The 17722-nt window shown below is 41.1% G+C and overlaps 1 protein-coding gene across 1 annotated transcript; it reads left to right on the top strand.

The window, feature by feature from the left end:
- Nucleotides 1-304: 304 nt before the first annotated feature.
- Nucleotides 305-16906, top strand: tshz3a (teashirt zinc finger homeobox 3a). The gene is made up of 2 exons (XM_060922921.1): nt 305-524; nt 13264-16906. Exons 1-2 carry the CDS (start codon nt 485-487, stop codon nt 16248-16250), a joined length of 3027 nt encoding a protein of 1008 aa, XP_060778904.1. The 5' UTR covers nt 305-484; the 3' UTR covers nt 16251-16906.
- The last annotated feature ends 816 nt before the right edge of the window (nt 16907-17722 follow it).

Genomic DNA, 17722 nt, shown 5'->3' with positions numbered 1-17722 from the left:
AATCTGATGTTTTTGGTGCAGGAAATTCTAAAGGGTTCACAAACTTTCAAGCAAAAAAAAAAAAGAAGAAGAAGAGGAAGGAAAACATAGGTATTGAATGTAATGAATGGTGAAGATAAAACGCTCTCGAGTTTTAGTCAAGTCGTCAGTGTATTAAAGGGATCAGATGAAGCATGTCGTAACAGAAACGTGGCGTGGGAGTGTCCGAGACAGCTGCTGGGGGAGCGCGAGCTCGCGGACTTTTGAGTGACGTGATGAGCCCAGAGCGCGCTCCGAGGCGCGTGACTCCTTCCTGCTCGCTTATCGTTATCACCAAGCGACCAGAACAAAGGCGAGCCGCCGAGAGCCGCTGAGAGCCGCCCACCTGCTCGCTTTCACCTCAGCACTGCGAGGTAGCGCGTCAGGAACAGCGCTCGCTTGGAGCTGAGGGCTTCAAATACCTAAGCGGTGGAATCGGTGCGGAGTGAACCGAGCACAGCACAGCATGGCCAGGAGGAAGCAGCGAGCACCCAAGCGCGCGCCAGGTATGTCATCTAACCCATTTACCTCAGGTCTGCTTTTTGTTTCATGGCTGAAAGAAATGTATGTTTTCTCTTCGGTACACTCGTTTGGTGAGTTTGTTTGTTTGTTTCTCTTTCCTCCAAGGCTATTGAACTGTTTTTTTTTTTTTTTTTGCTTGTGGTTCTTTTCCCATTAACACTATGTTTAGGCAAACACAAGCAAGTCACTGATTAGGCTCCAATCTGTCAAAAACCAAATATTTTACCTCAGTCTAACAGCACAAAGATTTTCAGCAAGTTTTAGTGAAAAAAAGATTTATTTATCCCTCCAACACCTGCTCTTCTCAGACTTCACAAAGCTGTACGTTGTGCTGAACTTGTCCTTACAACTTCTGAATCTCTCCCGCTCTGAGGACAAAACCAGCATCGTTTCATCCCAGTGCTTTTCCACAGATGGACTGTCTGCCTGTCTGTTTTCTGGAATTATAATACACAGGGCCAAATTACAGTATGGTGGTGTCGTGGTTAGCGCTGTCGCCTCACAGCAAGAAGGTCCTGGGTTCGAGCCCCGTGGCCGGTGAGGGCCTTTCTGTGCGGAGTTTGCATGTTCTCCCCGTGTCCGCGTGGGTTTCCTCCGGGTGCTCCGGTTTCCCCCACAGTCCAAAGACATGCAGGTTAGGTTAACTGGTGACTCTAAATTGACCGTAGGTGTGAGTGTGAGTGTGAATGGTTGTCTGTGTCTATGTGTCAGCCCTGTGATGACCTGGCAACTTGTCCAGGGTGTACCCCGCCTTTCGCCCGTAGTCAGCTGGGATAGGCTCCAGCTTGCCTGCGACCCTGCAGAACAGGATAAAGCGGCTAGAGATAATGAGATGAGATGAGATTCTATATTTATTCGTAAAGTAGATATGGAAATATCATATCAGAAACATCAAAAAATTACATTTCTAACAATACATGCCAAAATTTCACTGACTATTTCTTTCTGAAAAAGGGATTTGATTTGGAAACTGAGCAGCCAAGTAGGAATTTAATTGCCACATTTAATTTCCCCCACACTCCAAAGACATGCAGGTTAGGTTAACTGGTGACTCTAAATTGAGCGTAGGTGTGAATGTGAGTGTGAATGGTTGTCTGTGTCTATGTGTCAGCCCTGTGATGACCTGGCGACTTGTCCAGGGTGTACCCCGCCTTTTGCCCGTAGTCAGCTGGGATAGGCTCCAGCTTGCCTGCGACCCTGTAGAACAGGATAAAGCGGCTAGAGATAATGAGATGAGTTGAACATGGCGCCGTATTTCTGAAATGCTATTGGCTAGTTCATTGCTTGGTTACGGTTACAAAAATTAGCAAATTTTGTCAACAAAATGGCTGACTCTGCTGACTCAGCAATGCCACGTTTTGCTATATTTGACGAAGAAATGATAAACCAGTTGAAAGCTGCAAGCGAAAATGAAAATACAAAAAAGTATGAATTTTTGGCTTTCCGTGTTTAAGAAATGGGCCACAGAGAGACAAATAAACGACTCTCTAGTGGCGTATGAATGCTGTGAGTTAGATAAGGTGCTATCACAGTTTTATGCAGGAGTGAGGAAAGAAAATGGGGAAAACTATGAACCAGACTCTCTTAACTCTTTACCCCTTAATGACAACCCCATGTATATCCCATAATGACGACATATGACGCCTTGTCTAAAACCTTGTCTTTAGACTTTTTTTCTTGTAAATATGTTCCAATGGTGAACAGTGTATACATATACAAGGGTGGCTGTAGCAACTGCTTTAAGGGGTAAAGAGTTAAAGTAATGCAGGCAGCATTGGATCGGCATCTGAGACAAGAGAAATATCCGGGATCAATCCTGAAAGATGTTACTTTTCAAGAATCATGAAAAGTCCTCGAGGGAAAAGCGAGAGATTTGCGAAAACAAGGAATGCTTTAGAAACTGATTCAAACGTGCAAGATAGTCTTGCGCCCTGATTGGTTTAGAAAACATGAATGACAAATGTTGTGAACTTGAATGGCTTCCGAAGTATGAATTTGTTATAAACAAAAAAAAAGTATGAATATGTTATAAACAAGTAATCGTATGGTTCTTTGTAAAATTAAGGATCAATTTCACTCGTGATTTTGAAGTTTTGAAATTTTCAAAACTTCGTAATCACGAGTGAAATTAACCCTTAATTTTACTCGGCCCCATACAACTACCTATACTAATTCGCATATAATTATGACCAAAGGCAAGTAAAGATATTGACAAGACCAAACTTCTCCACAGGAATATGGTGGTGTAGTGGTTGGTGCTGTCGCCTCACTGCAAGAAGGTCCTGGGTTCGAGCCCAGTGGCCTGCAAGGGCCTTTCTGTGTGGGTTTGCATGTTCTCCCCATGTCTGTGTGGGTTTCCCCTACAGTCCAAAGACATGCAGGTTTGGTTAATTTTTGGGTCCAAATTGACCGTAGGTGTGAATGGTTGTTTGTCTGTGTGTCTGCAATGACCTGGCGACTTGTCCAGGGTGTACCCTGCCTCTTGCCCATAGTCAGCTGGGATAGGCTGTAGCTTGCCTGTGACCCTGTAGCGCAGGATAAGCGGCTACAGATAATGGATAGAATAGGAATATTTGACAGTTTTGATCTTGTGGGGAAAATTGGCTGTTTAGTTTCCATAAACACTATTATTTTTAAAAAATAGTCAAAAGGTTGCCTTTTGATGAGTGAGGTTAACGTTTGGGTTAAATTTAGTTGGCATTAATTATCAATGGAAGGTCCTCACCAGCATGCATCGTAAGACAATTGTGTGTGTGTGTGTGTGTGTGTGTGTAAGTATGCAATGGGGTGGAGGGGATGGGAGGATTGGGTGCTTAATGGAGGGCTACGCCTTGCTCTGTTACTCTGGCCTGTCAGAACAGCTTTGTCTCATGTTGGATTTAATTGTTATCCCCGTGACAGCCTCATCCATCAAAGGCTTTAATGGTCAATCAGAGCGAGGCCATGTGAGTGCACTCATTCTTTTCCCATACACTTGTCTGGCCTTTTATTTCATCACACTGTTTCATTGGGATCTGCACAATTTCAAGGTATTAAACTAGCAGTGGAAATAGTTTTGCAAGTTTTGTTTTAGGTTATTATCTTATCTTTCGAAACCTGTTTCTGATTTTCCATTCAATATTAGTTTTGAAGGGCTAGCGTAAAAAGATTTCCAAAAGGCGGAGTTGCATTTCAAAACATTTCACGTGAATGTGTTGTTTAGTAGCTTGATACTTGCTCTTCTTCTCTTACCTTTTTACTTTTCTCTCCCACTCCCCTATCATATTTCTCTCTCGTGCTCTCTTTCTTTCTCTTTCTTACAAAAAGTCATTTTGCCAGCTTCATTAGTGCATACCCAATTAGCTGTAAACTTGATGGATTGGTGACAGCTGTAATGATCGGAGATGACGAGCTGTGTGCCCTGTCACCAAGTCAAATTAGGTTTCTGGTGCTTTGATGTAATCAAGTAGATATTAGCTGCTACTGCTGGCCTTAACTATTGCTTTAACCTAATTTGAAATTTCAGGTGAAAAATGAGCTTTGTTACATGCCTTGAATGCAGTTGCCCCAAAATATTGTGATGAAATTAATACCTGAAATCATTTTTATGCAAAATTTTCTTTCATATTTTGTTCACCATACCCATTATGAAATATTTGCTCCAGACTTGGTGCTGTTTTAGACTGAGACTTTTTGAGAGTTGATTAAAGGTTGATGAATTTGTTTGTGACAAGTTCTGATATGCTACAGAGCAGTTCCACCAAAACATGTCTTAAAAATTGTAATTCAATTCCCAGAGCTTCGGGCTGGATTTGAGGCCTTGCTCACTGTCTCTGTGGGGAGGAAGACCAGTGCCTGAGAAATGTGGAGGAGATTATTCAGGCTGATGAGTGAGCCTGCTTGTGATGATGGAAATGATGAAAGGGAGGGATGCTATAAAGGCCCACAATTTTGTAGTACAAAAAAAAGTTTCAACTATTTTGGCCATCGGCCATCATGCTGCTGGAGTCAGGTTAATTTATACCACAGCACAGCTAATGTATCCAAGGCAAGATTTAAAAGCTAGGAGTATGAGTGTGTAGATCTACAACTACCTTTCCTTGTCATTGGAGTGGTACGTTCAAGGCTACATCTTTTGGACCTTTAGTGTATAATTACCTTAAAAATCACTTGAGACGCATAATAGAACCTTAACGACTGCTCTTGTGCCCTTGAATTAGCTTGTAGAGTAATACTTTAAAGGTACATGGACCTTTCCAAGTAAAAGATCCTTGTTACACCAGTAACAAGGAAAGGTCCAGTTTATTACCATTTTTCTTGATAGTTTTATCTCTATATATACTTACTTTTTGTGTGCAGTTGTCTTTGAAGAAAAGTGGAGATGAAGGCGCTCTTAAACATAACATACATTTTCCACAATTGCAGTCCCATGGTGTTGAGTGATATACTACATCTGTTCTTCATGCTGCATTCGTAATGAAGCTCCATAATGGTGTGGCTTACCATAATGATTGACACAAGCCTTTTGAGCTTCATGACACGGGGGGGGGTTGAGGCCTGCCAGGAAGGCCATGAGCTATTGGAAAGAACAGGAGAGTTCTCCACCTTGTCTTGCTTTTGAAATTTCCAATATATTCCCAGCTTCAATATATATATATTACGCTGTGATTATTTAAGACGTCCATTCCCTTTGATTTCCTAGTATGGAAATCTAGTAGAGAATTCCCACATCTAAGTTTGAAATCAAATCTGCAGCAAAACTACACACTTGTTATTGTCTGAACATGTGCATTTCATCTCTGTGGCAGTACTGCGAGATTGACGTCTCCTCCCTGGGACAACAATGGAGACATCAGTCTTCTTTTTGGAGAAGAGGAATGCGCCTCCTTTTTCCAGGGAGGTGCTTTTTTTATGCAGGCTCCATTTTAGGAAAGTGACTCAACGTATCCCTTAGGGGTCCAGAAACCCAAACCCTGGTGGAGAAGATCAGCACCATGCCAAACCATCAATTACCCTCTCAACAGAGTTGTTCATCATGCCACCACTCTTTATTTTTGACACACTACTGTCACTCGTCATCTATCACTCTCACTTTCCAAAGACACAAGGTGGATAGTAAGAAAAGTACTGTGCCGATGGGACACAAGAAGACATTTTGGAATAAAGACAAAGAGAAAGGGAGTGGGTGCCATGGAGGTTGTTAAACAGGATATGAAATGGTGCCAAGTAGAGTCTAGGGCGAGAGTTGAGAGTTAAGGAAAGCTAGAGCAGTTCTGAAAAATGAGATAGTCAGGCTGCTGAGAGACTCGGGAGGCCTACTGAAGGAAGAGTGATCCTGATTAATTGTAGATAGAGATGTATTACATGTTGAAAGAATTAGAGAGCAAGTGTGTTCTAAATTTAAGGTAATGCACACTCATTCATACACTCCAGTTGTTCAGATGAGTTTTTAAGCCTAGGCTACGAAACATGATTAATTTTACTTTATTAAAGTGTGTAGTGTGTGTGCATTTTTTTTTTTTTTTGTCTTGAGTGTTTGTGTGAAGGTGAATACATGCTGCAATAAGCATTTGTTTGTGCCTGCACATTCCAGCCTTAGCTCAGAGTGACATGCATCACTCAAGCTTGGCTGGCCTCAGTATGAACTCTACATGCTCTCCCACAGCTCAGTGATGGATGCTTCTCTAAGGAAAGAGATTAATGAGAGGTAGGAAGCTTGCAGGGTCATTCATCACGGTGAATATTATTTAGATGGGCCATGTAAGCCTGTAACCTGAGAGTTCAAGAGACAGAGACAGCCTTAGATGTGTGCTCTATGATGAATGGTGGTGCTTTTTATCTGTTTGTTACTAGACCCCAATTGTGCAGTGGTCTGTCATTGCAGGAGCCGTGTGTATAACAGTAAACTCTCCGATGGTATTTTATTTAAACTTGCTCTGAGCTCATCAGAGAGTGTTATTTGGGGCCAGTGCTTCATTTAAGACAAAGCGAAAGAGGCTGTTCTGTTTAATGGTAATATTTCTACTCTGTACATCTCACCTTTTTCCTTCTAGAGAGGAATAATGATTGCAATCCATCTGGTAGAAGCCTTTGTTGCTACACCATCATCTAGCAGCTGCTGGCTTTGACTCATACAGAATCGCTGCCAGTCACTCTTGGCAGCTGAGGCACATCAGACACACCACTGTCAAGGGGAACAGAGAATCATGTAGAGTGATATTTAGAGAGAGAGATATGTCCCCTGAAAGTGCATTTTTGTTCAGATAGAATTTTCAGTTTTATTATTATTATTTTTTAAATCTTGTATGGACTACTGATGTTCACGTTAAAGTGTCCTCTACTCAGCTGTACAGATGTTAAAAAGATTGTCTGCCCACATTAATGCATACTCTTTGTCTACTTTATTAGGAACACCTCTACGCCTGCTCATTATGCAGTCAGCCAATCATGTGGCAGCAGTGTAATACACAAACTCATCTCATCTCATTATCTCTAGCCGCTTTATCCTGTTCTACAGGGTCGCAGGCAAGCTGGAGCCTATCCCAGATGACTACGGGCGAAAGGCGGGGTACACCCTGGACAAGTCGCCAGGTCATCACAGGGCTGACACATAGACACAGACAACCATTCACACTCACATTCACACCTACGCTCAATTTAGAGTCACCAGTTAACCTAACCTGCATGTCTTTGGACTGTGGGGGAAACCGGAGCACCCGGAAGAAACCCACGCGGACACGGGGAGAACATGCAAACTCCACACAGAAAGGCCCTCGCCGGCCCCGGGGCTCGAACCCAGGACCTTCTTGCTGTGAGGCGACAGCGCTAACCACTACACCACCGTGCCGCCCCCACAGTAAAATCGCCAGTGTTAATAGAACACTTGGAGTTCATTTCAACACTACCTCAGGGAACATATGGTTCCTATCTACAGAGTGTAAAAAGTACACTGAACATAGAGTTAAATTTCCAGAGTCAATTTTACTCTGGTAAGAGTTAATATTTTACACTACACTAAGAAGTGTCAATCAAGTTTTACACTGTGAGAAGTAACACCCATGGTGTTATTCACATTCAACACTGAAGAGTTAAGTGTTAAGAAATAACTTTTCCAGTGTTAAACCTACTTAACACTACATGTTGATTAAGAAATTACTCTAAAGAGTGTTGATTTTTAACTGACTCCTACCAGCGTTACACATGATCTACTTGTGTAGTCCCAGTGTTATGGCTCACCATGGAGAGCTACCTGTATGACACAAAACTTAATATGTTTGCAGGGGGGAAATAAACCACAAACACAATTATATCCATAACTTGATACCAATTTATTCAAAGAAAACATGAAATATTGGCATTAAAAGTAAACATAAAATAACATGTAAAAGCTCCAATCTACATCAACTTATTACTTACCACCAGAGCACCACAGTACATTACAGAACAATCTGAAAGAAAAAAGAAAAGAAAATATGCATATTATGAAAAAAAACAGGAAAACACAGCCATCTCAAATGTGGGTATGGAAATATTTCAAAGTCCAACACACGTGTGTGCATGCGCGCACACGCAGTATTTCTGTCCAATTTATTGTGATTCACAATTTACAATTAAAGCCGTTCTGCACGCACCACCACCTCCCCAGCCCCCACAGCTGACGACACGACATCCTGTGCTGATGTGCTCACACTGCGCTAGTAAAACATAACAAAAATCATTTATATTGTTCGTCGTATGAAATTTTAGTGGCAGCGACCATGTTTTAGCAGCCATGGTGCGCGGCATGTAAACACATCTGGAGCACCGACTGACACCGGAAACTGATTCATTCAAGGCCACGTTCGACTAAAATCTTCATGCCAGCGTGCACGTTTATCTCCCCGCAGCATTGCCGTGTTAGCCATCACAGACACCAAGTCACTAATGTTAGCTACTTTAGCCGACTCCCGGCACGTGCAGTGTTGGCTATTTTACTGGAATAAATGTACAAGCATGACACACAACACAACAGCCCGTCCTCGCTGACATTAACGTTACCTCGTGTCGTTTTTGTTCAGTTTGGCGTTGCGTGGTCAGCCTTAATTATCTCCATGTGGCTGGTACATTTAAGCTAGCCGCCGACCCGATATCACGTTAGCCATTTGAAATTCAGTATTTGAAGACACATGCCCAACATTGACCGGTATGGTAAATGACGACGTACCTTTATTCTTACACACAGATTCTGCTTGAATGAAAAAACAACTAATAGTTTTATTTGGAAAAACTTACCACAATCTTTCGATGCGAGGAAGATGGCGATGCCAAAGTCGACGACGTCAGTTTGACCTGGCAAGTTGGTGGGCGGGGCTTTTCAGAGTAATGTTTTTTTACACTGGAAGGTATTGTGCTCTAATCGGTGTAGAATTAAGTCTGAGAGAGTCAATTTACTTTAACACTAAACATGTGACACTGACAGTGTAAAACCTCTGTTAACTCCAATTATTTTCACCAACACTGGAAGTTATCTTGTTCAGTTTTACTCTGTCCATTGTTGGAAGAACTCTGAAAGAATTAAAATACTTTGACACTGCATATTTTACACTGGCAAATTTACTGTGTATGACACTGTGTTTGAGAAACTGCTAATCTCCTGGGGTTTTCATGCACAATCCATAGAGTTTACACAGAATAGTGCAAAAACAAACAAATCCAGTCACCGGTAGTTCTGTGGGTGGAAACACCGTGTTGATGAGTGAGATCAGAGGACAATGGCCAGATTGTTCTGAGCTGACAGGAAGGCTATGGTAACTCAAATAGCACTCTTTACAACTACGGTGAGCACAAAATCATCTCAGAACACAACACTTCGGTCAGATGGGTTGCAGTAGCTGAAGACTGCATCATGTTCCACATCTATCAACCAAGAACAGGAATCTGAGGCTACAATGGGCACAGGCTTACCAAAACTGGACCAAAATTGGCTGATTAGATAATCGCATAAATATACAGGTATTTATCATAAAGTGGCTAATCGCATCTCATTGTCTCTAGCTGCTTTATCCTGTCCTACAGGGTCGCAGGCAAGCTGGAGCCTATCCCAGCTGACTACGGGCGAAAGGCGGGGTACACCCTGGACAAGTCGCCAGGTCATCACAGGGCCGACACATAGACACAGACAACCATTCACACTCACATTCACACCTACGGTCAATTTAGAGTCACCAGTTAACCTAACCTGCATGTCTTTGGACTGTGGGGGAAACCGGAGCACCTGGAGGAAACCCACGCGGACACGGGGAGAACACGCAAACTCCGCACAGAAAGGCCCTCGCCGGCCACGGGGCTCGAACCTGGACCTTCTTGCTGTGAGGCGACAGCGCTAACCACTACACCACCGTGCCTCCCTAAAGTGGCTAATAATGAAATTAAATATTTTTACATTAAATAATAAAGGTTTTGTTTTCTTTACTGAAATACAAACTTTTCTATAACATTTAATTTTGTGCTGGAAAAAGTAAATGTTTTTATGTTTACTTAATAGGTGAAAATGTCTCAATGCATTTGTTGACACATTTTATTTCAGATCAAGGCCTTTTCAGAGAGTAGTAGCCCACTTTGGTTCAAATACACAGCACCAGGATGCATAGTAATAGTGCGTGCATAGTTTTGCCATCTTTCACACGTGAGAAAGAGACATAAGGTATACCAATGGCAAGTCTTTATTGCCTGACATTCACTCAACACTCAAGCGATAACACAAAAGGGTGTGTTTACTGGTGTGATGTTTTGCTTGGATAAATGCCTCTATTAGCATTGCCTGAGGGACAAACAATTTATCATTCCCTATCTATATCACATACTGAGCCGTTGAGCTTGTCACACGAGCTTTAGATCAAAATATTGTGGTGTCTTTAACAAATAAATCTGCATTTGTGTTTTGGCTATCACTAAAATAAATCAACTGTCCTACTGGACAGTTGTGTCTCTTTGTTTGAACTTTTTTCTAAAGATGAGCCAGATCTTTTCACTACTCTGAAATCATTCACATTGTCTCCTGTATCGTAGCACTGACTCTGAAGCAGAAATATGCAATGCTGTCAGTAACATTTAAGGCAGATTAGTGCTCTCCATGCTTCTTTATCATAATAATTCTTATTTGTGTTTCATTTTTAGAATATCAGTAACATTGATTAGGCTTAAATTTGGATTTTTATGTTTGGTTTTGATGCTTTCACTAACGGTGACCCAAAGCCAAGCAGATAGAGCTAGACCTAATAGATTCATAAATCAAAAGAAGTACAATGCCTGAAAAAGCCTCCCTCTGCTTTTTTCTTTTGCTTTTTTTTTTCCAGAGGTTGGTACACACATCACATTTTATTAACTAAATAAATTACCATGGTTGTCAATCAAGTCTGAGGGAATAATCGATTATGATAGTTGCGTCTCGAGATGGATTACAATTCAATCATTCTTCGATATTTTTTGGACTGTAGAAAGGCCTTTGTATGGTTTAGCAGTTATGAAGTTTTATCAACAGAATTTCATTTGTCTTTACTCATGCATAGAAAATGAGACTCATTCTTTTGGGTTTTTATTTTGTGTTTTAGCAGAGCTTTTATAGAAAGAGGTTCAAAAACAGTGGCATTTACCTAAAAAAAAAAAAAAAAGAGTAATTTTGCTTTTTTTGAGCCCACTGTGTGTCAACATAATTGTCTCTGTGATATGAGTGGGCAGGAAAATGATCATGTCATTGTATTTACACCTGGTTCATTCTCTTTACGAGCTGTTTCAGAATTCATGCCAAACCAGGCAGTTCAAATGACATCTTTTGATCAAGGATGCCAGGAATGATCAGAGGAGATTGGCAGGTAATGGATACCTTGTGACAATCCAAATCTAAAGGGGAATAAGACTGGCCTGCACCTGCCAATTATCCTTTAAAGCTCCAATCCTACAAGCATCCTGGCTGACAACTAGTGAGAGGCTAAATGAGAGAAGCACAGTCTCCAAAGATTGTGTATTATCAGTTGAAATGAGAGCTATTTGTGCTTTTGCACTGGCTGTCCTGTTAAATCTTGTGTGTACAATCAAAACAAAACAAAAAGTAGTTGAGGGAGAATGTGCGCGCGCTGTGGTGCATCAGAATTGGGTTTGAATTAGGAATGAAATATGAGACAGATCTAACACCTTCCATTATAAACAATTTGACTTGAACAACTTCACCACAATACGAATGAATAATGGGGAAAGAGAAGGAAAAATTTGGTGTGGCTTTCATAGGAATGATTGTTCCGCTTGCAGCATCTGAAAGACAATGTCAAACTAGCAGAAGACAGGCTGTTATGAAAGAAAATAGTCACTCCTAGGGTTGGTGGATGGGTGCAGCTGGCAGCAAGAGGGGCGACCATGTCCCATCGAATCTGTCATATGAAGGTGGTCAGCCAGACACCTTTCTCCCCACATATCACCTGTCTAAGGATTTAAAGTGACAGGTGGCTTATGCATTGCATTCTTTTGTCTTTCCTTGTAACCTCTCAATACATCTGTCCACCTTTTCCCTTCTCATTTCTTCACCCATGCACAGGTGCGTGACAGCATGAACATGGGGAGATGCAGAATAAATGGCAGCAGCTGCCTACTTTTCACAAAATATATATCATGTACATCACCACTCATTGTAACTCCCTCAAAACATATAGCTTACAGGAATGCACTGTGACAAATAAAACATTTTTGTGTATGTCTAAGCAGACCTTTTGTTTAGGCTTGCACTTTTTGGTACAGTTTGTAGAAAAAGAACGAGCCTCTTTTGTAATCTCTTCTGGTGACACATGAGTATGAGATGTAGAAAAGTAACGTTTTATTCGAGAAAACTCAAGGATTGTAGACTCCCAAAATATACTCTTATATACTCCCAAGATATACTTATCACAACAGAGCTTACCTTCCTCTCAGACTGGTGGACAGTCTTCTAAAAACACCCAATAACTCATCAGAAGTCACTAAATAGTTCAGCTAACAAATGACTGGAAAAATCATTTGGCTTCTATCAAGCAAAAAAAAAAAGAAAGAAACGAAACTTTATATCCTGGCAGCTTTTACATTTGGCTAAGTAGTTGATAGATGTGAAATGAAATGGCCAAGAAAGCTTTTTTAGACTGGTTGAATTTTTTTTTTTTCAATACTTACAAGTGTGTAGTATTAGGTGTGTGTGTGTGTGTGTGTGTGTGTGTGTGTGTGTGTGTGTGTGTGTAGTATGAGGTGAGCTTATAAAACTGGTTGTAGTTTGAAATAATTCTCCTCCTTTTTATTGGTACAGATAGATCTCACACACACAAAAAAAAGAAAAAAACCCCGACACACTGTCGGTGCAGATACCCGGTGTTAAACAGATTACTGCTTAGATATTTTGCACCCGTGTGAGTTTCTTGAGGGCTTTGCAGTTTGACGAACCATGCTAATGCCAATGATGATAAAATATTAAAGTTCTAGTAGTTGTATAAGTAGGTGCAAGTGGTGATGTGCTGCTTCAGGCCAACAGCAAGCTCATAAACTCATAAGCTTGTCAGACACGTTGTGACATTTCAAATGACTTCTTTATTCTATATGTCATATACAGTGTATATGCATGTCAGATAATGAAAATATTTTGCATAAAAGATGACTTTGGGCCACATACAGTAGTTTCTTACAGAAAGACTGTGTAATTTATAAAGAAAAAGTTTGCTTATGTTGACATGTCTGATGTTTTCCCCCTTTTAGCTTATGATTCAGAGGATGTTGAAGAACCTACCAGGCATAATGAGGACTTTGAAAAGGAAGACTCAAAAACCACAGGGAAACCACTGGGCAACAGCGACTTCAAGAAAGACTATGTCTTCCAAAAATCAGAGGATGAACACTGCTCCACTGCTGCTGAGGTTTCTGAGACTGACAGTGAATTACACATTAATGGGTCAAATGAACCTATGTCAGATGTTGAAAGCAGCTCAATTAATAACAAAGACAAACCAATGAAAGACTGTCTTAATGAGGGAGCTGAGAAATCAGTGTGTGGTTCAGATAGTCTGGAACAGATAAAAGCCATTTATAATGGTTTTCTCTCTAATTCCTTTTGGTCTTCACAGAGACTTAATCCTTCTCAGTCATGTACAGAGAAAAGATCTGATACTAGCAGTAGCAGCAGCCCTGGGGGTAATTGCTATGACTGGCACCAGTCTGCAATTGCAAAGACCTTGCAGCAGGTTTCTGAAAAACAGCTTCACCCACAAAGGGAAACTAACCTTTTCAGCACTGTTCAGCTCTACCGCCAAAGTGCTAGGGTGTATGGGTCCATCTTTAGTGGTGCGAGCAAGTTTCATTGCAAAAGCTGTAGTGCGTCTTATGACACGCTGGTTGATCTTACAGTTCACATGAATGATACAGGCCACTACCGAGATGACAACCATGAGAAGGCTGACAAAGGTGCCAAGAGCTGGTCCAAGCCACGTAAACGCTCATTAATGGAACTGGAGGGTAAGGAGGATGCCCAGAAGGTACTACGCTGTATGTATTGTGGTCACTCTTTTGAATCCTTACAAGACCTCAGTGTACACATGATCAAGACCAAACACTACCAAAAAGTGCCTCTGAAGGAACCTGGAACATCGGTTGCTGCTGCTAAAGTTATCTCACCTTTCAGAAAGAGAGTACCGGTGGAATTAGATATAACCAAACTGAATGCCACAGATCAGAAAGCATCTTCTAATGCAAGTCCAGTAAATGTTAGTCTTCCCAAGGTTTCTGATGTTAACAAGAAGGAGAGTCTTACAGACCGTAAGGGTGCAAGCAACACAGCACAGAACAAGTCACAGATTTTGAGGTGTATGGAGTGTGGACAATCATTTGAGTCTTCGCAGCAGTTAAGTGCCCACATTATGCTGACAGGTCACTTTGTTAAAGCCAATCAGTCTCTCCAAAAAACAGACAAATGCGTTTATGAGCAAATATCCTTGCCTGGGAAAATTAAGGTGACAAATGAGAAGACCCCAAAAGAGAAACAAGGTTCCTCTACATCTTCACCAAATGGAACCAGTGAATCACCACCTACCACCACTCCTCTAAAAAAGTCACAAATGGAAAGAAAGATCCCAAAAGAAGTGCGTTGTGAGGAACCAGCTAATGACACCAATGCAGAGGAGAGAGATAGTATGTCTTCAAAATTTGATTATCTGACTGAGGAGGACCTGCAAGAGAGTCCAAAAATGAACCTGGATATCCTCAAGTCCCTGGAGAACACTGTTACTTCTGCTATTAATAAAGCACAGAAGGGCACCCCTAGCTGGGGAGGATATCAGAGCATTCATGCCGCTTATCAGTTGCAGAATAACATGAAACCTTCTCTCTACAACTCCTCCATACAGCAACTGGTGCATGGTGTGGAAGTTCCATGCTCCGACGAAAGTGAAATCTCTTCCAGCCCTCAACACAGAGCTCCTTCACCCAAAGTAAACCTGCATGCGATGGAGGAATTGGTGAGGAAAGTAACACAGAACATTGCTGAGGAAACAAGTAAGGACAAAGATGAACAGGTTTCCTTAGCAAGGCACTTTATAACCTCCTCCACTACAAGTGCAGACAGGAAATCAGCATCCAATTCTCCCACAGTAGAGGGACATGAAACACTAAAGAACAAAGGTAACAAGATTACTGACTCTGAGAATAATGCAAGTGAGAGGGATTCAAAAAAATGTAACGAAGGCTTCACAACCTCTTTAGCTTTCTGTGACGACAGCGCAGTAATAACTGTTCATCCAGAGCCAAAACAACCATTTGTTAGTCCTTTAAATGCCCTTCAGTCAGTCATGAATCTTCATTTAGGTAAAGCGGCCAATCCTGTGAAGCTAGTTGAGGATCCTATGAGTATGCTTCTGAAGATGAGCAACAGCATGGCAGAGAGAGCTGCGGTGGCTTCAGCTCCGAAATCAACCTCAAAACCTGAGCCATTACATCCAGATGTCTATCAGATTGACAAAGACCAACCAATAGATTTATCCAAAGGCAAAAGGCACCAGTGTTTAGTTTCTGCTTCTCTCCCAGGGAAAGTGTTAAACTCTCTTCCTGCTATGACCAAGACAGATTTAACTGATACAATAAAGTGCACTCCAGTCAGCCCAGTGCATGAGGGTGCGCTCTCAGACATATCAGACATGTTACGCAATTTGTCAGACACTCATGTCTTAAAGTCGCAGACGACTTCCAGTAAAGCCGAGAGATCAGGTATTGAAGAGTCTCACATGCCAAACTCAGGAGATGATGCATCTATGATGCATAAACGCAAAGGTAGGCAGTCACACTGGAATCCTCAGCACTTGTTAATTCTGCAAGCCCAGTTCACATCCTGCCTCAGGAAGACGGCTGATGGGAAGTACGTCATATCAGACTTGAGTTCTCAAGAAAGGATGGTCATCTCACATGTTACAGGTCTTTCCATGACAACTATCAGCCACTGGCTGGCCAACGTGAAATATCAGCTGAGGCGCACAGGCAGGACCAAATTTCTGAAAAATGTTGACTCTGGTCACCCTGTCTTCTTCTGTAATGAATGTGCCACACAAATCCAAACGCGTTCAACGTACATCTGTCACCTTGAGTCACATCTCGGCTTTAGATTACAGGACTTGGCTAAGTTCTCTTGTAAAAATCCCAACAAGACAATTGCAAGACATTCAAAGAATATATTGGATAAATCTGTCCTGTCATTCCTCTGATCTGCTGTACGTCCATAAATGCTGTGCTATTAGTCTTAAGGCCAGCATACACTACCGTTCAAAAGTTTGGGGTCACTTTGAAATGTCCTTATTTTTGAAAGAAAAGCACTGTTCTTTTCAATGAAGATCACTTTAAACTAATCAGAAATCCACTCTATACATTGCTAATGTGGTAAATGACTATTCTAGCTGCAAATGTCTGGTTTTTGGTGCAATATCTCCAGAGGTGTATAGAGGCCCATTTCCAGCAACTCTCACTCCAGTGTTCTAATGGTACAATGTGTTTGCTCATTGCCTCAGAAGGCTAATGGAGGATTAGAAAACCCTTGTACAATCATGTTAGCACAGCTGAAAACAGTTGAGCTCTTTAGAGAAGCTATAAAACTGACCTTCCTTTGAGCAGATTGAGTTTCTGGAGCATCACATTTGTGGGGTCGATTAAATGCTCAAAATGGCCAGAAAAATGTCTCGACTCTATTTTCTATTCATTTTACAACTTATGGTGGTAAATCAAAGTGTGACTTTTCATGGAAAACACAAAATTGTCTGGGTGACCCCAAACTTTTGAACGGTAGTGTAATTAGTAGCTCAGAATGCATTTCATATAAGGACAAGAGTTTATAAAAACTGAAACATGGCATATTATCCGTGGAATTGTACAGGATGTGTATTGTATGTTGTTAAAAATACAAGAGAGTTAATTATCATATGTATATTAACTCATTAATAAAATAAATGCCTGGTACGAATTACACATCACAGGATTTATGATATTTATGAAAATGATCAAACAGTTCCGAGTAGATTATATACAAAATAAATATATACATAATTCAGAGTCATTTTTCCTTCTATATAATCAGCAATTGCTTTTCTTGGTACTGATGAGGTTATATAATTCAAGTAGGTGACCATTTGTACGTGGCTACTTTTATGATTTTCATAATTATTTAGCATATTTATTATTTATTAATTTCCAAATGTTTTTTTCCTCTTGTCGAAATCTGTGTTTGGTTTCTGGATATAAATCTGTATAATTATCATCAGGTTTGTACAGTGGTTTACTGTTTTATACAAGACTCAGAGCCATTGCAATTTGATAGCCATAAGAGTAAAATATTAAACCCAGGGTATTTGTTTACCTTATACAGTACACTTATCAGCCACTTTAATAGGAGCAAATGTGCATCTGCACATTTATGCAGTTATCCAGTCAGCTAATCATGTGGCCGTAGCACGATCCATAAAATCATGCACATACAGGTCAAGAGCTTCAGTTAATGTTGACATCAAACATTAGGATGGGGGAAAACGTGACCTCTGTGACTTTAACCATGGCATGGCTGTTGTTGCCAGATGGACTGGTTTGAGTTTTCAGAAACTGATGATCTCCTGGGATTTTCACACACACCAGCTTCTAGAGTTTACACAGAATGGTGCAAAAACCACCAAACAACCTGATATGGTCTTCT

This window comes from Neoarius graeffei, chromosome 6 (assembly GCF_027579695.1).
Source record: "Neoarius graeffei isolate fNeoGra1 chromosome 6, fNeoGra1.pri, whole genome shotgun sequence".
NCBI classification, from domain to species: Eukaryota; Metazoa; Chordata; class Actinopteri; order Siluriformes; family Ariidae; genus Neoarius; species Neoarius graeffei.
Note: the sequence above shows the minus strand (reverse complement) of the source record. Positions and strands in the feature narration are given on the sequence as shown.

Excerpts from the sequence above, each read along its gene's own strand:
- tshz3a (XM_060922921.1), top strand. The coding sequence starts at position 485 with ATGGCCAGGAGGAAGCAGCGAGCACCCAAGCGCGCGCCAG. Across the intron at positions 525-13,263 it reads AGCACCCAAGCGCGCGCCAG|CTTATGATTCAGAGGATGTT; the intron begins GTATGTCATCTA and ends TCCCCCTTTTAG.